The sequence below is a fragment of the Miniopterus schreibersii genome (assembly GCF_964146895.1).
Source record: "Miniopterus schreibersii genome assembly, chromosome: 6".
NCBI lineage: Eukaryota > Metazoa > Chordata > Mammalia > Chiroptera > Miniopteridae > Miniopterus > Miniopterus schreibersii.
The window spans coordinates 69,824,474-69,850,967 of record NC_138107.1 but is presented as its reverse complement, the minus strand read 5'-3'; the positions used below and the strand labels follow the sequence as shown (position 1 = coordinate 69,850,967).

The 26,494-nt window shown below is 37.5% G+C and overlaps 1 protein-coding gene across 2 annotated transcripts in view; it reads right to left on the bottom strand.

The window, feature by feature from the left end:
• The window catches only part of AKAP7 (A-kinase anchoring protein 7), a 95,763-nt gene extending 69,690 nt beyond the window's left edge, over nucleotides 1–26,073 (bottom strand). For both annotated transcript variants that reach the window (XM_081139540.1, XM_081139539.1), the window contains exons 1-3: nucleotides 25,964–26,073; nucleotides 15,440–15,568; nucleotides 3,903–4,036 (exon numbers count right to left, since the gene is read on the bottom strand). In XM_081139540.1, coding sequence (XP_080995666.1) covers nucleotides 3,903–4,036; nucleotides 15,440–15,524 — 219 coding nt within the window. In that variant the 5' untranslated portion in view covers nucleotides 15,525–15,568; nucleotides 25,964–26,073. The remainder of the gene's footprint in view (nucleotides 1–3,902; nucleotides 4,037–15,439; nucleotides 15,569–25,963) is intronic.
• Nucleotides 26,074–26,494: the final 421 nt, after the last annotated feature.

The following is a 26,494-nucleotide window of genomic DNA, read 5'->3' as shown; positions in this document are numbered from 1 at the left end:
ATTAAATTCTTAACTATTTCATTCACTGAGTAATTTCTTTGTGTTTAGAGAATAAATCAAACACCCATCTGCTAAACCTCACCACTAAGCCATATTCCACATGCCCGAAAATAATGCAATGAGAAATTTCATTTTTACATATTTTAAGCTTTCTAATTGTCAAAACATACATGAGTTCAAAGAAAATGCCTTAAAGTTAGTGTGCAAGAGGGAGTGTGTGCATGTCACATTCTACTACACAGTGGAAAGTCTTTGACCTCATCTTTTGACATTTTGCTACCTAACTTTTCTTCCAAGCTGAATACTCTCATTTTTCTTGCTTGTCTACAACTATGAAAAGAACTCAAAAATTTGATGATACAGTAATAACTGAAGTGAAACTAAAAATTATCCTCAAATAGGAGAATTTTCTATATCTACCAAGTGTTTAACATACATGATGATGTCAAATACTTTCACAATTACATTTCATCAAATACTTTCACAATTAACATTGTAATTACATTACAATGTTATAAATGCTGAATGAAAAAATAAATAAATAAAATAAAAAATAAAATAATTTTTTAGAAAGAAACTGAATATACAAATCTACTTTCATATTTTCCTAAGGCCAGCAATTTCATATTACAGAATGATGAAATACAGAATTAAATGTAACAAATGCCTTTGAAAACCTCTAAAAAAATCATATTTTTCTATTAGTATAGAAAAAAAATCTTACAAAAAAATTAATACACTTCTAATTTCAATCCGCTTCTGATTGTTCCCTTGCATTTTTCAATGTTGATTTACCTTATATTATTCCTTCCCGTAAGAAAGAATATAAAATCTAGTCAGTTAAGAAACTGAAGATTTATTATAACTCCATTAAATTTTTTTCTTCTTTATTTTTATATTTGAACTAATGTATAACTGCAGCTAATGGAAAAACATACTTTCATATACTTGAAATTAGTATATTTTTATGAATCATTCTAATTCATTTTCCAATTCCATTTTTTAAAACTATGAAATCATGATTTTTCCATTAATAAAGAATCTGAAACGTCTAAGAACATGTTTAAAAATCAAAGATCCATGTAAGTCTGAAAACTTTTTTCTTTAAAACTAGATGCCAACAAGTAGAGGCCAAAAGTAGAGCAACTCATTGTGAGTGTGCTAGCTTCCCAAAGCTTGTTTGCAGGTCACTTAATTGAAATTTGGAATACAGTCTCCCATTGACACAATGTTATAAATGCTGCTTCTTTTCCCAGGCCTTCCCACAAAAGCTCATGAGTAGTTTAGAAAGAAAATTAACATTAGATACTTGAAAACAAACAAACAAAAAAGATGCTCATACAAAAGACAGAGAATGTACCTCCTACAGTCCCATTCTTACCTCTTAACCCCATATTTACATGTAAGCTTTCTGTTACCTACAAATAAGTCTCTTGAGAGGGAAACACACTAAATTATTTGGTTTCGAGGTCACTTGAAACCTGTATTCCCCACTGTCACAAGTTACCCTAGCCCCTTGAAGACAGAGGACTACTGTTGAACCTATATTATAAAACTGACGCTTGTAACATTATTTGTAAAGTCCTGGTTGTAACTTAGTATGCCAGAAACACACCTTTTGCCCCTGAAATGACATTATTTTGTGTTTACTCTTGGCTAAGCAGTGTTCTAGGTAATGGGAATGAGCTGAAAAACTCCGTAAGGAAGACTAACAAGTGTCCAAGTGCAAGGATGGCAAATGACAAAAGGAAAGACTTTCAAGTCTTTGGGGGGAAGGGGAAGATTGACCCAGTCAGGGTGATCACAGCTGAGAGGCTTGAGCTGAGATTTTGGCATTCACAAAACCCAGAGAGGAAAGAAAACTGGCCGCCAGAGAAGGCGTTCCCTGGGGCAGAGGGAGCCTGGCAAGTTCAAGAAAGGCCAGAGGGGGCTCCAGCAGAAGGAAGGAGGGCTGAAGAGGAGGGCAGACCATGCAGAATCTCACAGAATGTGGTAAAGACTTTGTCTTTATCCTAATGTCAGTGGGGAAACACTGACATGTATAGGCAGGGAGGTGGCATGTCCAGATTTGGGTTTAGAAAATCCTCATCATCACCTCCATTTACACCTGAAGAAACTGAAACTACGGAAAGTCGCTAACTTGATCTACATCCACAGGAGAGTTTGTGACCGAGCTGGTATTCAAACAAGGCCTGTCAGACTCCAAAGCTTGTAGTCCTGCCACTTTCTATCCAGCATCCCAGAAGCTGAGAAGCAGAAACACAGGCTGCGCAGTGAAAACTAAGACTTGAAGACAGTTCTCCCATCCCACTTCCTCCAGTAGTCACCTTGGTGGCCCAGATCCTGAGCTGAGAGGTAGAAGGAAAGAATTTCTCTACCTGCTTTCCTCTCAGCTCCCTTCCCTACCTGCCTTTCCTCTCCACATCGCCCACCAATCTTGACTGGCAGAGGTGAGAAACCAGCACCAGGCTGCGGGCCTCGGGGGTGGGGGGCGTGAAGGGTGACGCACAGCTGCTGTCCAGACCACCATGGAAGTCAAGAGTAGAGGGGTGAAGAAAAGATAAAAAGAAGGGCCTAGAGAAAGTCATTTATAGAAGTTTTTTTAACAACTTTTATGCTGATTGACTCTGCAGTGGAACACTCTCTAAGCAACAAATCAGAATGACGAAACTGGAGTCTCTTCTAATCATAAATCACACGTCCTTGGGGAAGTCACTTCTATTTCAGTTTCCTGAGAGCCCGGCTCTGACGGCTCCGTTAAGCAGCACTACCTTTGACTTCCTACTCTCTTCTAATTCCCATATGGACACATGATCCTTTAGTTCAAAGAAAACCTTTCCAAATAACTCATAAGTATTTTAAAATAATATATAATTGCTGGTTACACTAAATTAAACACTTTTAAGAATGATTTTACTGTTAACCCACCAGTATGCACCAGTAAACTCAGAATATGACTCTAAAATCTTCTATTGTTAGGAATACAATTTATCTCTATTTGTCTTCTCTCCCTGCTAAACCTTATCTCAAAGACTAGATATATTGCAGAATTTTTTTCTTTTGATAGTGATTTCATTGATTTCAATTTTGTTTATTTTTTTTAATTCATCAGCATTCCCTAGAAACATTTTAGTTAAATAAGAGAAGCAATCTGAAAATGTGCCTAGTCAAACAATAATATATATAACCCACAATCAAACAGAAATTCAGTTCTGGCTCTTAAACTGGGCCAAATGGAAAAGCAGTCAGTCTTCCAAGTGAGGCGTTCTTTTGTACGGCATTTCAATTCCTACCTCACTGCCCTAGCAGTTTTAATTAGTTACTGTAGTTTTCTTTCTCAGCTACGTATAAGGGTTACTTGGTGTAGGCTAATTGGCTGATCTGACCTCCTATTATTCATGCTACATTAATTTTTCAGATTTTTAATAGATTTCTACCAAGTCTGTCATGTAATATTAAGTTGATATGACAATGAGTAATTTTTAAAGAAATTATGTTGCAATCACCATCACCATTACCATACACAGGACTAAGCAGCGAGAAATCCTGGCTGACTTTCCCAGCAAGGGTTTGAAACCCTTGCTCTACCTGGTCACTGCTCTCAGCTTCCGAACATTTCCTCTGTTGTGGTGAACAAATGCTTAGAAAGGACCCTCACATGCCATCTGGCAATACTTTTTCAAGTGGCTTTTGCAAAACTGTTTAAATATGGATTGTTTAAATAATATTTTTCAAAATTATTTTTAAAATATATAAATAGAATTATTCCCTGTGTGGACCCGATAAAATGTCACCAAAGACTCTTACAAGCTGAGAACAAATGGGCTTACAAGTAAGTATTTAGTGAACTTTAAATATAATTCAGAACTTTACAGTAAAAATCGTTTTTAAAAATATAGCACCTCTTTGTTGGTGATCGGAATGGATAGGAAATAGTTCGGTTGATAGTCTTTGTTCTTTTTTTTCTTCTTCCTTATTTGATCTTCACGTTCATTTTCTTCACTCTTCTCCAAATTTATTTGAGGTACATCAGTGACTAGAAGATAAAAGTCAAACAATAATATATCTAATGTATTAAAACAAAGATAATACAGTCAGAAAAAAAGGAAACAGGCACTATATAAGTAGCAGCATTCATAATTGTCATTTTCAAATCTAAAGCAGGAGATGGCAAACTCTTCTGCAGAGGACCTCATAGTAAATACTTTAGGCTTTGTATACATATGGTCTCAGTCAAAACTACCCAAGTCTGTTGCAGGCAATACACAGATGAGTAGGTATAGCTGTGCTCCAGTAAAACTTTTACAGAGCAGATAGCCACTGGGCCACAGCGTACCAACCTCTGAACTAAGGCATGACAAACAGCCATTCTCACTCCCATGCCACAATTTTTACGACACTAGGAAACATTATTTTTTATCCATCCTGTGTATGTATACTTGTGGCTCCTACAATATAAGCAGCAGTGCCACTCAAAGTTTGGTTTGTGGCCAATGTCACACTATTTGTAAAAATTAAGAGTCTGTTTTAGAAACTTGCATAGCATTCAGGCAATATAGTTTTGTCTATTGAATTTTGGTTTCTATTCTGTTGGTCATTTTAAAAACATTTTTCTAACAATTCATTTTTTTTATTGCCTTTTACAAAAGTATCAGTTGGCAACAAATAGGATATTTTTTAAAAGCAAAACTGGTCCTTGACCGTGGATAATTTGAGAAGCATTTAGCACACTTCCTTTTGAAGTTGTCTTCGAAAAACTCATTCACAGCACCCAACAATTCTAACTATGAAGCCATGCCCCAGAAATAATCACCAAACCAGTGTGAAATTGTCTCCTTTTTTACAGAGTCCACCCAGGCTTCCACATGCATGCAAAGCTACCGTTAATTGAGTTTTCAGGCTGTGTCTTTCTGAACAGTAGTTTACTGTTCAAAATGGAGTGCCTCATAGAGACTTTGTAAAAATACTAATATAATTATACTTTCTAAGGGATGATTTTAGAAAGGGGTGGGAGGGAGGAACCACCTTACTTTACATTTAATCCCATATGTTGATTTCGTCTTTGGATCGATTCTAATCGACCACAATGACCACCTGCACCCAATGCTTTGCCACCTGGGCTGTGGCAGAAGTCTGAGCTGTACCAATAGCATAATGCCTATGCAACCCTGGCCTTACCAAGCCTCTTATTTCACATATGAGGAAGCAGAAGAGCAGAAAACCTTTTAAAAACTGCTCAATATCACACAGTTGAGTCTGGTATCCAAATCTCAACTCTCCTAGAATACTTTCTACTGGATCAGAGTACTTCTCCATTGCAGTTCTGCCTAACTAGTTACTATTATACACAAAACCAAAAATAAATAATTGTCCTTATTCTGTTTTCTTTGAAATAATAATAGTAAACAATTTTAAATGAGTGTCGCAAATAGTATTTTAATGCTAACTTCTAAGAAAAATAGTAGAGTATGTTTAAAATTTTTAAACTAAGGGTTTGTAGAAATAGACATGCTATCTTTCTAGAACTAATATATATTTGTGAGACCTAGAAGACAGGGGTACATAAGAACAAGGTGACCTGGGTAATAAGTCTGACTGTATCATTGTGAATTAAGGAAAATTGTCTGGCATGTTTGCATATCCATTTCACCACTATATTTCTCAGCAATATGCCTAGTGATTAATATGGTTAAAATTATGTATCTTCACAAACAGAGACTATGTATTGACAATATAAATTATTATTAGCTTCTTTTACACGTGAGCTTGTCACAACTTTAAAATTCAGTTGCTAAGAAATAGTTTGCAACACTCTCATCTGTATTATGAGCATGATCTAAATTGCCTCATATGATGCCACTGGGTTTTATTTCCCAGGCAAGTTTTTTAATATGGAAAATCAAATCAATATGTTGATGAGCTATGTATAATTTTAGGCCTCTAAGAAAAGGTCCCATATCTGATTGGAGTAATCCAAACTAAACATACTAATTTTAAACAGAAGCCACAATATATGCTAATGAAAGACCACATATATTATTAATGCACTTCTAAATACATTTCTAGCCCAATTCCATCTGCTCTTAGTAAACTGGTATTCTGAAAATGGAAACCAATCTTAATATAGTCTGGAACCTGAGTGTCTGGGTGGGAATCCTGGCTCCCCCACTTACTAGCGTGATCTTAGATAAATCACATGAAGTCTCTTTACCTCAGTTTCCTACCCTATAGTCTGAGGATAATAATACTGGGGTCATTTTGAGGAGTAAGTTAATACAGAAAGCCCTTAGACTACTTCCTGGTACAAAATAAGCATTATTATTAGTTATGATAATATGAGATATTGCCCAGAACAAAACATAGTTAGGGAGATAAATCTGTATCTGCTAAGAACCTTTAAGACCCCAAATGGAGACTGAGATGATTTATAAACTACCCATTGTTTTTCATCATCCAGACCATGTGGAAAACAAAAGGCGGTCTTGAACAGTATTTTAAAAATTAAATATAATATTTTAAAAATTTCAAAGGCAAAATACCCATTTTTAAAGTAAAATTACAAACCAATTCTGAGTAAGTTCCCAGCATCCTTCCCCTTAGATCTCATTGTCCAAATCGGGACACAAGGCTAATGCGAAGCAGCACAGGAAGCTGGGGCAGCGAGTATATGGCATTACCAACCTATGCCTATGTGGAAAGCGCAATCTACAGAAGGAAAACGGGAAGGGCTGCTGGCAAGGCAACGAGCAGCAGTAGACAGTGAAAAGGGCACTCACCCCAAAACTAGTCTTCCAACAAGCATCTTTCCATCAAGTCACTTAATTTCTTTATCTGAGAGCTTAAAAGTCTGGCTGATCCTTGGAGATATAGCTGATTCTAAGTCAGGGGCACAAAATGTACTAGAGGGGCTTGGAAATCAAAGACTCCTGGGATCCTGTCAGAAGGTCTCTAGAGCCATTTTGAAAGCCCCCCATATCGGCCAAATATGAAACAATCTGAGCATCAAACAGAATAATAACTTCAATGATGTGAAGTATATCAAACAGGTTTAAATCCATCAGTTCAAGATAATAAACAAAAGAAAAATTAAAACCAAAAACTCACAAGTCACCTTTGGAGGAGTCTAAAGAACTGTTATTCTAAAAATCTGATGATAAAAGGGGAAAATAAATCACATTTATCCTGTCTTTCCTTATGACCAAATAGTCATAGGAAAAATCAGTTAACTAAGGTAAAGTCCTTCTTTATAGAAATTTTCAGCTAATATATACAAAAGGGGTAGAGTTAAAATATTACCATTTTGAAATACTTAATAGAGTAATGGATCAACCCAAAGTTCATCAGTGAATAATCCATTAGGTAGAAAGCTGATGGGAACTTTCATAATGGAAACATCAGACGACAAGATGGAGATCAATCCTGACATCACAAAAAGGCAAGACAACCAAACATTATGTGCGTCCTGATGTCACACAATAGGAAATTCAAAACACTTTTGCAGCATTGTTGTCAATATCCCAAAACTTAATCAAGCCTCCTAACATCGCTACCAGTTTACTGGAGATATCACGGACAGAGGAATATGTTAAATGAGCAGAATAGGGTACTTCTACACAACCTGAGTTCTTCAACAATAAAATACACACAGTCACATACATAAACACACACACACAAACATCTATAGATGAAAAGAGATAAAAGGGATGTATCAACCAAATATAATGCATAGACTTTGGTTCCTAATTCAAACCAGTTTTTAAAAAATTATGACACAGAGAAATGTGAATACTGACAGGATATTTGATGACATTAGGAATTACTGTTATTTATTAGTGTGATAAGGAAATTTGGGTGTTTTTTTTTTAAAGATTCTCTATCTTTTAAAGATGCACACTACAGTTTTTACAAATAAAAATGATACATCTGCAATTTACTTCAAAATAACCCATGAAAACGAAGTAATGAATATATGAGGCTCATTATAATATTCTCCTTTGGAATATGCCTTAAAGTTTCTATAGCAAAACTTAAACACACACACACATACACCAGAGGCAGGAGAGTGATATAATCTCTACCTAGGGTTAGTTCTAGTGTTCTGTGATCTGTGATAAAGGTACTAACTGTTAACGACAGTACCAATTAGGACATTTGGTGGTGAAATCAAATAAAGAATGGTGTCCAAACTAAAATTAACACGGTAGAAAGAGAATCTTAAACCTATAGCCTAGTTTTTCTTTTTTCAAATTGCAAGTATCAACCTACTTGTGGGTTATGAAATCATCTTAGGAAAAAATAAGAAAAAAGCACTTATTAAAAGCTGAAATGGAATGAAAAGGAATGGAATGGATTAGTATAGACAGTACATTGCTTAAGGTAAGTTTCAGTATTGCTTCATGAAATTTGAGTTTTTTCCATACACGTGTATTGGGTAGAAATGTAAAATATATTTATCTCTTACTGTGAACATAAGACACAGAAACATTTTTGCTATATTTCACTCAATATGAACAATACTAAGAAGGATATTTAAAGGGCCACTGAAGCTTTCAGCATTTTAAGTAATACCTTATCTGTTTAAAACTAAACTGTCCTCCTGTCTGTAACAACTATCTTGCCATTTCAAACATTCCATAAGACCATTTTACAGACATCAGAGAAGAAAAATCATAATTTCTGAAGGTAATACTCATAGCTGTAATGAATCACAACTCTAACAATTCTGGCATCATGAGAATGACATAGCATAAAAACTCCAATTCAGAATACAACCTCCTGGAAAAAATAAGTACACTATTTCTCTAAATTCTCTTAGCTTTCTATAATCTTACCAATTAAGTATTTAACCTTCATTTGAACTAGATTAGCTAAAATTTTCTTTTGGTAGGCATCACAGCCAGGGCAAAATTTAAAATTATCTGATGACATCTGGGTAAAAAAAGAAATGAATCCTATGAGTATTTATTGCTATAGTGGTTTTATTTAACCTTGTAATATATCTGTGCTTATTTTTAATTCAGTGAGTCCTGCTGATTTATGGTCAACTTGTTACCTACCAAACCCATTATCTCTTTTTTCCTTTTTGTACATCTTTGTCTTTTTTTTGTAAAGTTTATTTGTATGGCCAGAGTATTAAATCCCTTTTTTCCTTACTGAACTTCATTTTATTTCTAACTTTGAAATCATAAGCTAAGTTCCAAAATACAACTTGCTACTACTCTTTTTATTTAGTTCATATGAAAATATAATGAACAAAATACTCATATAATATCTAGTTTAACACTAAAGATCAGTGACCACAGAAGCTAAATGTAGAAAGCTTTGGCCATGTGCCCTCCCCTTTCCGTTGATTATTTAGAATAACCTTCTCATTTAACAAAAGTATTATTATGAGTTACAGTATAGCTTTATAAACCCATGTTTATAAATTTAATTTATTACACTTGTTAATTTTCATAATGATTTCAGTAGCTATTTAATGTGCTCCAATGAATCGGGCCTTGTTGACAAAGGCTGTAACTCTCTAATCCATGCATTTGTTTTTGGTTTTTACCTAAAGCACTACATGTCATTTTACATAAATTATGGAAATTTCCCTAAAGTTTTATTTATTTCCTCAAAAAACTCCAAGGGAATAAATTATGGAAGAAATTAATTTAATTAGGTAGTCCATCTGTTATTGTTGGTTGATTGTTTTCACACCTGCTCTTAGCCAGAAAGGCTGAGAATGAACTAGATTTTGTTTTGACTTCTTTTTTGCCTTGTTATTACTTAAGCAGCCAAAGTCTTTGAAGTAGCCATTCTTAAAACTCCTTAACTATATGACTTAATATATTACATTCTGTATTTGATAGAATTATTCCCCCTTCCTAACTGAAAATCTTTGGATCACACAAAAAATAATTTTATCCCCATCAATGAGTCTCTGTAAGGATTAAGTTGGAAAGAGAAAGCATTTAGCATTGTGCTGGAAGCACTCGATAATATTCTCATAAAGTATTGCTCAAGGGGCGAAATTTTTAAAATATTTAATTTAGCAAATACATTTAGGCAAAAGATTTTGGTGAGAGTGAATTAATAGAAATTTACAAAAGCTAGTTCTGTACCCTACACTATTCTAAGAACTTCCCATATATTAATTAGTTGAATCCTCCCAACGATGGAATGAGGTAACATTAGGCCAATTTTATAGATAATGAAATTGCACCTAGACACTTGCTCAAAGTACACAATAAGAAAGTGCAGAAGCAAATTGGAACCTTGACAGTCTGACTCCACTGCCCTCACTTTTAACCACAGCAATTTAACACTACTGGTAACACCTTAAGGACAACATCAAAGAGGAATGAGTTTATGCAGCGCTCCGTTGACTAAGTCAATGAAGCTTACGTCTTTAAAAGTAAGTTTTTAACCACAATCAAAATGTTTAATTGTATTGTTTCATTAAAAAAATCAAGAACATTCATAAAATTTGAAGATTAGAGAAAGGAACAAAAGATTTGCTCATAAACCTACTATCTTAACACAACCACTATGAATTTTGGAGACAGGTCACACAAAGTGTTCACACAATTATAAAGAACACATACATTTTCCTCCTATTTTTTCACTTTGCATTTTATATAGCAAATGTTCCCTGTAACACACTTTTTAGAAATATTATTTTCATAATATATAATTGTATAATGTTATTTAAGGCACAAGCATAGTTTACTCAACCATTGCATAATCTTGGACATTTGTTTTTTCCCCAACACTTTTACTATTTAAAAGACACTGTGACACATATATTTATGAGTAAAACTTTTTCCCCAAGTAAAACTATGTTCTTATATTTGGAATCTCATGAGTGGCTCTATCCCATGTATGAACAATGCCAGAGATCTCAACAAACTCCATTCTAAAACAAGTGCAATGTCAGAAGCAATGTAGATATGACATTAAAATCATTGCATATTATTTTTTAAAGATATTGCCAATCTGGTAGGTTATAATCATATTTTAAAGCACACCCTTTGATACTTTTAAAGTTGAATAACTCTCCATATATTTGTCTACTAACTGAATTTTATCTTCAACCTTTGCCCAGCATCAATAACAGTACCCGGTACGTAGCAGGCATTTGATAATCATGTGTTGAATGAATTAATGTATCTATTAGGCTTTTCTAATTTTTATTTGTTTTCCTATGTTTTTTTTAAAAAACACACACAAACAAACAAAAAGCAGGGGGAGGGGAGTATCAACCCTTTGTATTATCTGGGCCAAATATTTGCCTTAAGCCTTTCATAATAAAATTTGGACTATGCTTCCCCAATCAATTATTGAGAGGAAACAGAACGTAATTTACCTTTTTAAAAAATTGATTCAGGATAATCACTATTAACAAGGAGAGAGATTCACTCTTTATTCGATATAGCATTTTTCTAAAAAAAGTTTTTTCAAGTAAAGGTAAGTTTCAATTGATATATTACAAAATTTAAGAGTTGAAGTATTTTTTAAAATACAACTTAACAGTATTAGATAATAAGTAATAAAATGATAGTCTCCCACATCTCTGAAATCTCCAGTAACTACAAGGTTAGAATTCTGTGTAAGGTAAAATAAGGATTGTAATAATTCCAATATCAGGAGAACTGAATTCCACAATGAGGAAAAACATGTTGCTAAAAACAAAAACAAAAAAAATCACTTAAACATTTTATTTTGAATCTTGATTAAATGTGGCTTCATAGTTAAAGGCTGCTGTGATTCTCTTAAGAGAATGAAGTTCAATAAACTAAAGCCCTCCACAAATTTATGCTTTATGGGAAGCGTACTAAGCTAGTCCTGTCAGCAGTAAAATGACTCTCCCTTTCACACCCCCATTAAACTTTCTGAGGCAGGATTTACAGCAACCCCGTTTTCTGGGTGCTCTACTGGTGTCTAACCTATTGACCAATGACACTTCCCTCAGTAAAGCGAAGAGACCCATCCAGGTCCAGGCCAGCAACTCACTAACACTGCATTTTCTCCCAGAACATGTGCAACCTGTAAAGCCAGAGGTATGGTGCAGGTTTTATGGCTTCTTACATATTTCTAAACGATTTTCTTTGTATATACATCTGAATATTTTTTTCTAATATCTATTTACATCCTAATAAATATATCTAATATATTTTACATTTAATTCTAACACAATATTCTAATACATTTTATATTCTAACATATACTTCTAGTAAAATAGTCTCTTCTCCAAAACAAAAGCAAAAAATGTAAAGATTAATTTCTGCCAACTAGACTGCATGGTACCTAATGACACTGCACCTAATAACACAGTTGACAACCCAGACACTCAGACCAAACATTTGGGGAGGAGCTTTCTTACTGGCAAGGATTCCCCTTCCCACGGTGTTCTTCTTGTTAGCACTACTTTCCCCATCGCTCTGCCAGGGTTTCAATCAGCAAGAATTTCTTGGCAGTTAACGCACAATTTCCACCCACCAGAGGAAACTGAAAGACCCAAGGCAACAACCAGCTATTTGAGAATGTTAAGGTTGTTGTCTGCCATGGAGCCATTCAACTGATTAAATTTCCATGTTACTAAATGTAAGAGAAAGCCCCAAATCCATCCAAGCTACCAGCTAATTGTCCTGTGTTCTAGACACACACACTGTATCTATCTTAAGGTTTATGGGTTGACAACAAAAATCCCATTTTTTTGATATTTCTATAAAAATCTCTCTTCAGAAAAACTAGTTGGTAGTTTCTGGTTTGCAAACAATTTTACTATTTGTTCCTTAGTGTTTTAATAAACGCTGTTATAAAAATGAGACAACAAGTTGTCCCCAAATAATTAAGGGATGTGTTTCAAACGTTTACTAAATAGTATTTGTATATTATTTTACATTTTTAATTGCCTTCTTCCACACATTACCTCTTTTGGTCTGTACAGCAACCCCATATGAGGTAAAAAAGAAGAAATTATCCACATTTCACAGTTGAAGCAGCCCAGCTCACACAGTTTAAGTGTGCAAGGTCACACAAGTAGAAAATGAAATAACCAAAACATAAAACACAAGTTTTCTGTTTCTCTCATTATACCACACTGACTGTGTGTAAGTTGGAGCTTGGAATTTGAAATCAATCTTCCCACAAAGGTAATATTATGCACGGTGGTTTGGAGTCTAGACTAACCCACAGACTTAACTCGCAAAATCTGAGCTATCAAAAAGTGGTATAATACTCTATGCCAAAAATTGGACTTCTGTGGGGTGACCTGAGCAAGCCCCTAACTTACATGGATAAGATCATTTTTTCGGTAAGAAGTGCACCATATACAAGAGGAAAGATCCCTATTCGGATGAAGGAATGGCTGTCCCTTCCTTCTTTCTGGTCCCAGTGGCCCGTTTCTCCTCACCAGTAGAGAGATAAGAATACAGTAGCTACAGAAATACTACTTGCTTTCTGGGATTCTGCCGGTACCACTCTCAATCTCTAGTAGAAGCAGTTTGTTTCATATATCTTAGGTATGTACTGATAGCTGGAACAGTGAACAAGTTTCACCTCTTATTCCAGTCTAACTTATGAGCCCCTGGATGGGAGTGATTCAGGGACTTCAACAGGGATGAGGGGAGAAGAGTGGATGGCAGATGCCCACCACGGGCAAGACACAAAGGTATGACTATTCAGGAGCTTTCTTCTTTATTTTGTACCCAAATTAGAGAGAGTAATGAAATCAGGAAAAAGTGACTGTATCTTTTGGATACAGTCCTAATCGTATCTAATTCTTCAAATGAACATTTCTCTGACAGCCATGAAAACCACAAAGGCTGTTCCCTACAACCAGCTGTAAAGGAAAAGATGGGAAACCCATGCCATGCCCTGACTGAGCAAACACCTCTTCTGCCTTCCTTTTCCTCCTGGGTTATGGAACAGGAAAAACTAATAAGATACCAGAGATTTCATACATTCTAAGCATCCCCCCTCTCCTCACATCCCCCAAAATATTAACCAGGTTTCCTGTATCGGAAGACAGTGTGATAGTGGAACTATGTGGTTTCTGTGACACGCTGAGCATGAGAATAGCATGGGATGTTTAAAAAGTAAAACAAAAAGGTTCCACCTGACACGGAAGTGGAAAAGTGGAATCTGTAGTTTTGAATCACCACAGGCAATCCTGGTGATCAGTGAAGTTCATGAGAGCACAGAGGCAAGAATCCTAAAGAGTTCATATTATGGGCCAGGCCTCCTCTCCTGGGAAGCCGTCTAAGACCACCTTTTCAAACCCCGCATCCAGGTTATATGCCTCCCCACACACACCCTCTCCCCATGGATTCCCCGGCCATCCTGTATGGCATGCATCTTATGGAATTAGAGCAGTTAATGTATTGGCTCCCCACTGAAGCTATGAGCTTCTTGATGGTCACGCATTTCAATATTATGTGTTTCAATATTCCCAACATCTAGCGCCACTACTCGGCATTTGTCAGACATCCAATGAATGTTCATCAAAGAAATGACCAGTGAATCAGAAATCACACAGTCCATAACTAGTTCCTTTCAATTGTGTGACTTATAATTTACTTAATGTCTCTGAGTCTCGTTTTCTCTTCTCAAAAATGAATAGACTGAACTAGATAATTTCTTATGGAGCCTCCAGTTACAGGCCCCCAGTCAAGCTAGAACTATATCAAGTCACAGCAAGGTTCTAGGTAAGGCTGCCAGCAATGAGTAGCCCAGAGCATGCAGTCAGTGGATATTTGTGGACTGCACCAGTGCTTTTCCTTATTTTCTCTTCACAAGTAACCTGGATAACAAGCAAAGTTGTCACATTTTCAGTGGGGGTAGCCCCAAATATTATGTACAGTACTGTTTTTACAATGCCGGGAAATTCCGATTCAGACAGTTGTGTAGTTCCAGCAGTATTTTAATCACGTAAGCACTGGCTCTCTGAAGTCTGTGGACAGAGCTCTCAGGACCTAATCAATCTAATACATGAATAATGAATTGGAAGTTGAACTATTCTCAACACTAGCCTGTTAAACTCCTTGAGAGCAGGGCTATGTCTGTCTTGTTCCCTGGTGACCCTCCCAATGCCTTGCAAAGTGCCTGGCTCTTATCAAAGGGCCAGGAAATATTGGTTAGATGAATATGCACTGCTGAAATTAGCACTGGCTCCAGAACAACTGAAGCAGGAGGTTGTAAACCATGAAAGGTCCTGTTTCATTATTTCCTAAAGTTCCTTAGAAACTACAGAATGATCTGGCTCAAAATTCTATGAGATGTGTCTTAATATTATCTGTGATAGTTTTGACTACAGAATATCAACAGATAACTATTAATTAACAACCCAAACTCAAGAACATGACAAGTACTTCGGATGAATTTATTAAGAAAAAATATATATATCACAAAATTTCATTGCTTCTAAATATATATTTATTTTAAAAATACTTACGTTCACAATCATCTTTAATATCTATAGCAGCAAGTGACAAATCTACCAGAGAATCCATAGTGCTGGCTTCACATTCTTCTGACATTTTCTTTTTTCTCGACGTATTTTCACACTCACTGGAATGTACATCTTTAATATATCACAAAAAAAGAAAAATTAATTATTTAACTTAATTAACTTATATCCTAAGCTAAAACAACTCAACTAACTGAATTCAATGTAAATTAACATGTTAAGAAATTATACCACGTGTATCCAAATATATTGTAAAGCTACTTGTATTAATATTATGTATACCACAGTCTACATTTTTATAAATGCATTTTCATGCTAAACAGCTTTAATAATTTTCTGAAGCACTGTACTCAAATGAGGGTTAGATGAAGACTCAGTTAATCAATAATCCTCAAGATCATTTATAGTTATATTTTCTTAATTTTAAATCTTATTTTTTTTCACATACCTTTTGAAAACAAACCAATAAGGTTTTGTTGGTCTTTTTTCATGTTTGTTTTTTAACAATATCACTATGCTTTCTCATTTGTATAAGTTCTGACTTTCGTTTTTTCTTCAATAAAGACTTTTAAATCTTCCCCCTCCATTATTATATTAACATTAGAAACTCAGTCAAAAATACATGGCTCCGATCCAAGACTGCAGCAGACTGATTGGAAGCTACACTGACACTCTCCAGGGACCAATCTAGATTTACAACTAAAACACAGACAAACCATCCTGAAAACCAACTGAAGATGAGCTGGAGAGCACCCTCATAACCAAGGACGAAAAGTGGAGACCGTACAGAGACTGGTAAGAAGTACAGATGTGAGACAGCATGAAACATAACAATATTCACATTATAGGAGTGACAGAGGAGGTCAAAAGCAAGCAAGGGTTAGAGAACCAGTTTGAAGAAATAATGGCAGAAAACTTCCCTAACCTAGTCAAGGAAAAGGTGATACAAGTTCAGGAGGCACAGAGAGTCCCAAACAAGAAGAATCCAAAGAGGCCCATGTCCAGACACATCATAATTAAAATCCCAAGAATTTAAGACAAACAGATAATCTTAAAGGAAGCTAGAGAAAAGCAATCTTTTACCTACCAAGGAGCCTCCATAGGATGTCAGCTAACTTCTCATCAGAAACTCTACAGGCCAGAAGGAAATGGCATGAAGTATTAAAGGTAATGCAGAACAAGGATCTGAAACCAAGACTACTCTATCCAGCAAGATTATCATTCAAGATAGATGGTGAAATAAGGAGCTTCCCAGACAAAAAAAGGCTAAAGGAATTTATCACCACCAAACCAGCATTACAGGAAATGTTAAAGGAACTGCTGTAATTAGAAGTGGAAATAGAGAGAACGAGAAACATAGGCATAAAGAAATAAAATGGCAGTAGGTAAGTATCTTTCAATAATAACCTTAAATGTAAATGGATTAAATGTCCCAATAAATAGATATAGGGTGGCTAAATGGATAAGAAAACAAGACCAAATATATGCTGTCTACAACATATATTGTAGACCTCAGAACAAAAGACCCACACAAGATGAGAGTGAAGGAATGGAAAAAAATTTTCCATGCAAATGGAAATGAAAAAAAAGCTGGGGTAGCAATATTCATATCAGACAAAACAGACTTCAAAATGAAGACCATAACGAGAGACAAGAAAAGCCATTACATAATACTAAAGGGATCAATCCAACAGAAGGATATAACCCTGATAAACATATATGCACCCAATATAGGAGTGCCTAAATTTATAAAAAAAACTTCTAGAGGACTTTAAGGGAGAGATCTACAGCAATACAGTCATACTAGGGGACTTTAACACCCCACTGACTTCATTGGATAGGTCTTCCAGACAAAAAATCAAGGGAATAGTGAACCTAAATGACACACTGGATCAGATGGATTTAACTGACATTTACAGAACATTCTACCCCAAACCTGCAGAATATACATTCTTCTCAAATGCACACAGGACATTCTCAAAGATAGACCACATGTTAGGACACAAAACAAGTCTCTACAAGTTCAAGAAGACTGAAATCATATCAAGCATCTTCTCTGACCACAATGGCATGAAATTAGAAATCAACCAAAATAAAAACACTAAAAAACATTTAAACAAATGGAGGCTGAAAAGCATGTTTTTAAGCAATGAATGGGTTACCAAAGAGATCAAGAAAGAAATAAAAAACTTCCTGGAAACAAATGAAAATGAACACACAACAACTCCAAATCTATGGGACACAATGAAAGCAGTCCTGAGAGAGAAGTTCATAGCACTACAAGCCTACCTCAAAAACAAGAAAAACTTTACTAATAGACTCTCGAACCCTACAACTTAAAAACTTAGAAAGAGAACAACAAGAAAAGCCCAGAGTAAGTAAAAGGGAGGAAATAATAAAGATCAGAACAGAAATAAATGACATAGAGACTACAAAAACAATACAAAAGATTAATGAAACCAAGTGCTGGTCCTCTGAAAAGATAAACAAGATTGATGAGCCTTTAGCCAGGCTCATCAAGAAACAAAGACAGAGGACCCAAATAAACAAAATCAGAAACAAAAGAGGAGAAATAACAACTAATCCAACAGAAATACAAAGAATTGTAAGAAAATACTATGAACAACTATATGCCACCAAGCTGGACAACCTGGATGAAATGGATAAATTCCTAGAAAAATACAACCTTCCAAAATACAATCAGGAAGAGTCAGAAAATCTGAATAGGCTGATAACTGCTGATGAAGGTGAAGCAATAATCAAAGGGTTCCCAGCACACAAAAGCCCTGGCCCGGATGGCTTCACAGGGGAGTTTTACCAAACATTCAAAGAAGAATTAACACCTACCCTCCTCAAACTATTTCAAAAAATCCAAGAGGAAGGAACACTTCCAAGGTCTTTTTACAAGGCCAGCATTAGCCTAATTCCAAACCAGATAAAGACACTACAAAGAGAATTACAGGCGAATATCCCTGATGAACATAAGATGCTAAAATCTTCAACAAAATATTAGCAAATCAGATCCAGCAATATATTAAAAGGATCATACACCATGACCAAATGGGATTTATTCCAGGGATGCAAGGCTGATACAATATTCACAAATCAATAAACGTGATATAGGACATAAACAAACTGAAAGACAAAAATCACATGATCTTATCAATAGATGCAGAAAAAGCATTCGATAAAATCCAACACCCATTTTTGATAAAAACTCTCAGCAAAGTGGGAATAGAGGGATCATAACTCAACATAATAAAGGCCATATATGACAAACCTATGGCCAACATCATACTCAATGGGTAAAAACTAAAACCATTTCCCCTAAGAACAGTAACAAGACGGGGTGTCCACTTTCACCACTCTTATTCAACATAGTACTGGAAGTCCTAGCCACAACAATCAGACAAGAAGAAAACATAAAAGGCATCCAAATTGGGAAGGAGGAAACAAAACTGTCATTATTTGCAGATGACAAGATATTGTGCATAGAAAATCCTAAAGAATCCACCAAAAAACTACTAAATATAATAAATGAATTCAGCAAGGTGGCAGGATACAAAATTAACACCCAGAAATCGATGGCATTTTTATACACCAACAATGAACTCTCAGAAAGAGAATCTGAAAAAACAATCCCATTTACCATTGCAACTAAAAAAATAAGATACCTAGGAATAAACTTAACCAAAGATGTAAAAGACCTTTACTCGGAAAATTACAGGATACTGAGAAAAGAAATAGAGAAAGATATAAACAAACGGAAAAATATACTATGTTCATGGAATGGAAGAATTAACATCATTAATATGTCCATACTACTCAAAGCAATCTATAATTTCAACACAATCCTTATTAAAATACCAACAGCATATTTCACAGATCTAGAACAAACACTTTGAAAATTTATATGAAACCCAAAAAGACCCCAAACAGCCACAGCAATCTTGAGAAAGAAGAACAAAGTTGGAGGGATCACAATACCAGATATCAAGTTATACTACAAAGCCACTGTAATCAAAACAGCCTGGTACTGGCACAAGAACAGACATATAGATCAGTGGAACAGAACAGAGAACCCAGAAATTGACCGAAGCCATTATAGTCAATTAATATTTGACAAAGGAGGCAAGAACATACAATGGAGTAAAGACAGTCTCTTCAATAAATGTTGTTGGAAAAATTGGACAGGTACATGCAAAAAAGATGAAACTAGACCAACAACTTACACCATACACAAAAGTAAACTTAAAATGGATAAAAGACTTAAATATAAGACCATAAAAATTCTAGAGAAAAACATAGGCAGCAAAATTTCAGACATCTCTTTTAGCAGTATGTTTGCTGATACATCTCCTACGGCAAGAGAAACGTAGGAGAAAATAAACAAATGGTACTACATCAAAATAAAAAGCTTCTGCACAGCAAAAGAAACCATCAACAAAACGAAAAGGGAGCCCACTGTATGGGAGAACATGCTTGCCAACGACACCTCAAGATAAAGGGTTAACACCAAAATATATAAAGAACTCATACAACTTAACAAATAGAAGACAAACAATCCAATTAAAAAATGGGCAAAGGACCTAAATAGACACTTCTCCAAAGAGGACATACAGATGGCCAAGGGACATATGAAAAAATGTTGAACATCACTAATCAGAGAGATGCAAATTAAAACCAAGATGAGATATCATTTCACACCTGTCAGAATGGCTATCATCAACAAATCAACAAACGACAAGTGCTGGAAAGGGTGTGAAGAAAAGGGAACCCTAGTACATTGCTGTTGGGAATGCAGGCTGGTGCAGCCACTATGGAAAGCAGTACGGAGTTTCCTCAAAAGATTAAAAATTGACCTGCCATTTGATCCAGTGATCCCACTTCTAGGAATATATCCTAAGAAACCCAAAACACCAATCACAAAGAACTTATGCACCCCTATGTTCATAGCAGCACAATTTACAATAGCTAAGATCTGGAAACAACCCAAGTGCCCATCAGTGGATGAGTGGATAAAAAGCTGTGGGGCATTCACACCATGGAATACTATGCAGCTGTAAAAAGAAGGATCTCTTATCCTTTGGGACAGCATGGAAAGAACTGGAGAGTATTATGCTAAATGGAATAAACCAGTCAGAGAAAGATAAGTACCACATGATCTCACCTGTATATGAAATGTAATAAACAAAATAAACTGATGAACAAAATGGATCCAAAGCATGGAACAGACTGAAGGATCTCAGAGGGAAGATAGGGATGGGGGAGTGGGCGGGGAGAGATTAATCAAAGAACTTATATGTTTATAAGCATAACCCATGGACACAGACTCTGGTATGGGGGAAGGTCTCGGAGTGGGGTGGATGCGGGTGGAGGGGATCAATGGGGGTAAAAAGGGGACATCTGTAACATTTTCAACAATAAAGATAAAGAAACTTTTTAAAAACAAAATGGCTCCCCCTAGCCAGTTTGGCTCAGTGGTAAGAAGATCGGCCCAGGGACTGAAGGGTCCTGGGTTCATTCCAGCCAAGGGCATATATCTCGGTTGAGGCTCAATCCCGAGCCCTGGTTGGGGTCCGTGTGGGAGGCCACCAATTAATATGTCTCTCTCACATTGATGTTTCTCTCCCTCTCTCTCCTTTCCACTCTCTCTGAAAAGCAATGGAAAAAATATCCTCAGGTGAGGATTAAAAAAAAGAAAGAAAAAAAATACATGGCCCTAAATATTCTTTTCTGGAAATTCAATGATTAAAAACCAAAAGATCTAGCCCTGGCAGGTAGTTCAGTTGGTTAGAGTGTTGTTCCAACACTCCAAGGTTGCAGGTTCCATCCCGATCAGGGCACATACAACAATCAATCAGTGAATGCATAAATAAGTGGAACAACAAATTGATATTTCTCTCTCCCCCCCTTCTCTTTCTCTCCCTCATTTCTCTTTCTCTCTCTAAATTCAATAATTTTTTTTAAGAAAGGCAAAAGATCTTACAGTTTACTATGAGTCTAATCATAAACTCACAACTATTTGAAATATGTAAGAACAAGTAACCATTTCCTTTCTATTTTTATGCTTGCATTGAAAACTATAGTTTGTACTTAAACCAAAGTTTTCATAGATGAGTACAAAAGTTCTAATAGATAAATATAATATCTTTTACCTTTGGGTACATGTAGCTACACATAAAGGATCACCACTGATCATGTAGCTTACAGCTGAAAAGCTAGCAACAAAGAGTAGTAATTGTGCAATTGAATATGACGAGGTTGTCCTAGTTGAAAAATTCTAAATCCTGGCTGCCCTGAGAAGGTTTTTTAATTTACCAGTGTCTGGTCCCACCCCAGGCCAACTAAATCACAATCTCTGGGGATCAGGCCGGCCTCCAGTATTTTTTTTAAAGCCTCGCAGGGTGATTCTAATATGCAATCAAGTTTGAAAAACTGTGGCCCAGAAAATCTCTTTCACCTCTTCCATATTTTGTTTCTACACCAGACTAAGAGATTGTGTTAACAGTTGAGAACAATCAATTTAAAGGTAAAAACTCAAATCAGATGTTTGCTATTGGTGAAAATTTTCCTGGTCCCCAACGCAGGACTGAGTTAGGTAAGCCAGTCTCCTTCCAGGTACCTAATGCTTCCTCCCATCACAGCACAAATACATCACGTTATAGATGTCCACATGTCTGGCTTCCCCATTAGACTCCAAGCTAAAGGGACCATATAGTTCACTGCCCAAGCCCACTTTTAAAAGTGAAAGGGGGAGCTTTTCAGAATTACTCCCCGATCAGTAAGTATGGTTACCTTACTCTAAATTCCTTAAGCTCCGTCTTATTCTCCTCAATGCCTAGAACAGTGTTCAGTTCACAGTAGGTGATCAATACATTTGTACTGAATGACTGAATAAAGGTAAGTAAACATTTAGGCATGGTTAATAAGTTAGTCAAGCTACACTGCAATATAGCTATCTCAATGCCCATGAAAAAATAATTCCTGGTGTTTAAAGGCAACTTCAGCATATCACAGGTTCTCATTTTCATAGGATGAATGAATGGTACTACTATTCCATATGACATAAAAATAAATATTGAAGCATAATATGACTTTGGTCAACATCATTCTCCATTTTTTAAAAATATCTTTTTATTGATTTTTTAAAATAATATGTTTTTATTGATTTCAGAGAAAAGGAGAGAGAGAAACATCAATGGGCTGCCTCCTGTATGCCCTCTACTGGGGATCGAGCTAAAACCTAGTTATGTGCCCTGACAGAAAATCAACCAGTGACCTCCGGGTGTGCAGGACAAGTTCAACCAACCAAGCCACACCGCTCAGGCCATTCTCCATCTTTTTAAATAATTCTCCATCTTTTTAAATAAAACATATATAAACTCTTGAATGCAATGTAATGTCAAAATCAGCAAGAGTCCAGAACTTGAAATATAAACTTTGTTCCATTAAATACCCAATACTTAAACCGTTTTGTAGATGTGAATTATTAACTCAGGAAAAAGAGAATACCACTTCCAAGTAACTCTTGAAAGAACTGCTGGTCTTTCTGTAGAGCGATGTTTCTTAACAGGGTTCAAATCTAGAAGCCTTCCTTCAGTTCTCTAAGCTTTAGTGTTAGGATGGAAGAAATAAATTAAACACATCCATCATAACTACACTTTCTTTTACAAACGGTATAAATATTTTGCTTTTGGAAAACTGCCTTAAAATAACTGACCCTTAAGTAAAGCACTTAAACTATCAATTGATTGTTTTGCGTACTTAAAATATGGTCTAGCCATAGTTAAAATAAAATTCTATCTTTTGTACAAATCCAAATAAAAGCAATGCTTCTAAGTGCACTAATAATATAAAGATGAGGTCAAACTGGCAAACTACTACTACTGCTACTACTAACAGCAGCTAACACTGAGCTTGTACAACATGCCAAGTACAGCCAGAAGCACTTTACAGATAGCAGCTCCTTTCATCCACACAACCATGCTATCAGGGAGGTGCTATTACTTACTGATTTTATAGACTAGCCAATTAAGTAACTTGCCCAAGGTTACAGCTAGGTCTGCGACTAGAATTTAAGTCCAGTCATTCTGCTGCCAAACCTGCTCCTTCCAGAAACATGTCCTGCTGCCTCTTAATATACACAGTTTATAGTGCTGTAAATTGAAATAATCCTTCAGAAAGCAGTCTGGCAACAGATCAGGAGCCATGAAAATGTTCTTCTTACTGATATATCTGGGTATCTATCACATACAGTATGCTGACATAGGTTTACCGCAGCTTTGTTTAAACAAAAAAGAAAAAGTGGAACTGCTTAAATGCCTAATAGGGATATGGTTACACCATGCATACTCACGCTAATGACAACTAAGAATAAAGGCTATGAAGACTGCAACAACCGAAAGAAAGTTTATACCAAATATTGACTTTTTAAAAACCAAAATAATACTATAATTACAATTTTGTAGGAAAAAGCTAAAGGATAGAAATATCTAAATGCTGACATAGGTATCTTCAATATATTTGTATTTTCCCACTTTCTGCTATTCATATGTTTTAAATAGAATATCACTTTTGTAAGAAAACAATGTATACCTTTAAAATACATTATAAAACCATTAAGTATTAGGTATATATATTTGGTGTATTCCCTAAGAACCAATGGGAAGGGTCCATGCCATCCATGCTAGTCCTGGCTAGCTAGTAAAAATAGTGTTGCCAGGGAGACGATGAGGAGACCTTGGTTCTTGTCTTCTTGGGGAAAAGATTGCAATCAAGAGACAAAGTGTAGAAAAGAAAGCAAAAATTTACTGTCTACAGCAAAAATATACTTAAGACTATGAAACAAGGAAGGCATAGAAGAAACTACAGGAGAGCCTCAGCTGGGCTGCTTTGGCTCACTGGGAAGTCAGAGAAAAGGGGAGCTTTGGAGTTAGCCAAGGGAGGAGATGCCTCTGCCCATTGTTCCCCTGGTTGCAAGTCCCATGGGGTCCCTTAGAGGTTATGGGACAGGTGCCTGTGAGGGAAGGGAATGGCACTGGCGTACTCCCTGGAGGGGGTGTCCTGGGACTGAGTGCTTCTGCCCATTGCTACCCTGGTTGCCAGTCTCCGTGGTGTTCCCGCCGGAGCAAAGAAGGGGGGAGGAGGTGATGCTGGCATGTTCCCATAAGTCTCTGAATGGGGAATGTTATAGCATGGTATGAAGCTAGGAAAATTCTAGGACAAGTGGAATAGGGAAACTAAGACAGATAGTTAAACAGCAGTTTGCAGCCATCTTCCCTCAACCAATGACACTTAAGAGTAAATGATTTGCACTTCTCCCAGGCCAGAGGCTAAATAGCTTAAATCACCCTACTCAGGGAGGCCAACAACAGAAATCCAAATAGTGCCACTTGCTAACCACGCCCAAGGACCGACAAATTAAGAGACTAAATCTCATTTTGGTACATCCCCACGAAGCTGATGAACATTCTATTGATCCTCTTCTAACTGCCCAGCCTTTAAAACCCCAGAAAATGAAGGTCCCAATGCCTTTCCCCCAACCCAGGTGAGCATGCCTCCCTGGTAACAACAGTAGTGTCTTTCATCTGGATAAATGCTGAGTGCAGTGTGACCTCCATGCTTTGGTTTCCTCATCATAAAAATAAAAGTACAATCCAACTGCTAGAGAGAAATGGACAAAATAAGACAATAATATTTGAAGAGAAATGTAAGGAAACAGTAACCTCCAAAAATATCTTAAACTTTGTTAATATGCGTAGGGAAAAGACCCAGATCCTCTTTCAAAAACTCAGACCCTCCTAACCCATCCACAAGGCCTAGATTATTTCATTCCCATGACCATTGTAAACACGTTTGCACCAGTTAACAGCTATTATATAATACAATTAACATTTTAATGCTTTTTAAATATCTTTTTATCCGTTTACACTACACAGAGCTCGCAGAAGAGCATGTTTTCCCTAATTGGTCCCTTTCACCTAAAGCCCAACCCCTAACTCTCTACGCACAAAGTTCAATTCACAGGGCACGCTGACTTAAGTTGGAAATTAATTCTGGGCCCTACTACAGATTTGGCGCCAATTTAAAAAGGTCCCTTTCAAACACCTAGAATAAAACCCTCCAGGACACACTGCGGTGGGTCAGGTCTTTCGTGTTTGTGATACAGGATAAAGGTCGCGATTATCTGGGTTTCCCTGACCACACGCGGTCGGAGGGTGTGTGTTGGCATGAAGTCCGTACAAAGGTCACAAGATCGGAGCGGGGGAAACAAAACTGAAACTTGGGGTGGGTTCACACGCCTGCCCCGCGACAGTCTGCGCACTGAAATGGGTAGCTACCAGCAGCCCCGGTCACCCCCGCGGCACCCCGCTCCTCCGCGCGGCCCCGCGTCCTGCTCCGCGGGAGCGAGCGGAGAACCCGCGCAGGGGACGGGGCGCCGAGGCGCGGCCGGGCCTCCCCGAGGCCGAGCGCTACGCGGGGCCCACGCCCCAGGCCCCGGCTCACCCGCTTCGGGGTGCTCCACGGTGGCGGCGCTAGCGGGCCGCGCGTCTCGGCAGGCGGCAGCGGCGGCGGCCCGGCCGAGCGGCCCCGGGCGGAGGCGGAGGCCGAGGCCGGGGCGGGGCCGGGGCCCGGTGGGCGGCGCGCGGGAGCCGGGCCCGGGGCGGGCGGCGGGGGCTCGGGCCCCGGCGATCTGGCCGGCGCGGGCGCCGAGGCCCCCGAGCCGCAGTGCCCGCAGGAGCTGCATGCCCAGGCCGGGCGCCGGAAGGGGCGGACGGGGCCGCGCCGGCGCGCGGGTGGGGCCCGGCTTCGGGGGCGCGCGGCGTGGGAGGGGCTGCGGGGCCGCGATCCCCGCGCGCGGAGAGCCGCGCCCCCGCTCTGCCCCGCGAGGCTCAGTCCCCGCCTTCGCGCCCCGCGGCGCAGCGGGCGGCCCCCCGAAGCCTTTGGCTGCCCTCTGTCATTTCCCGTGGCCCGGCCTTTCCGTCCCACGCCCCAAGGGGTGATATTGGGACCCGGCTGAAAGCGTTTCCTGGCCTA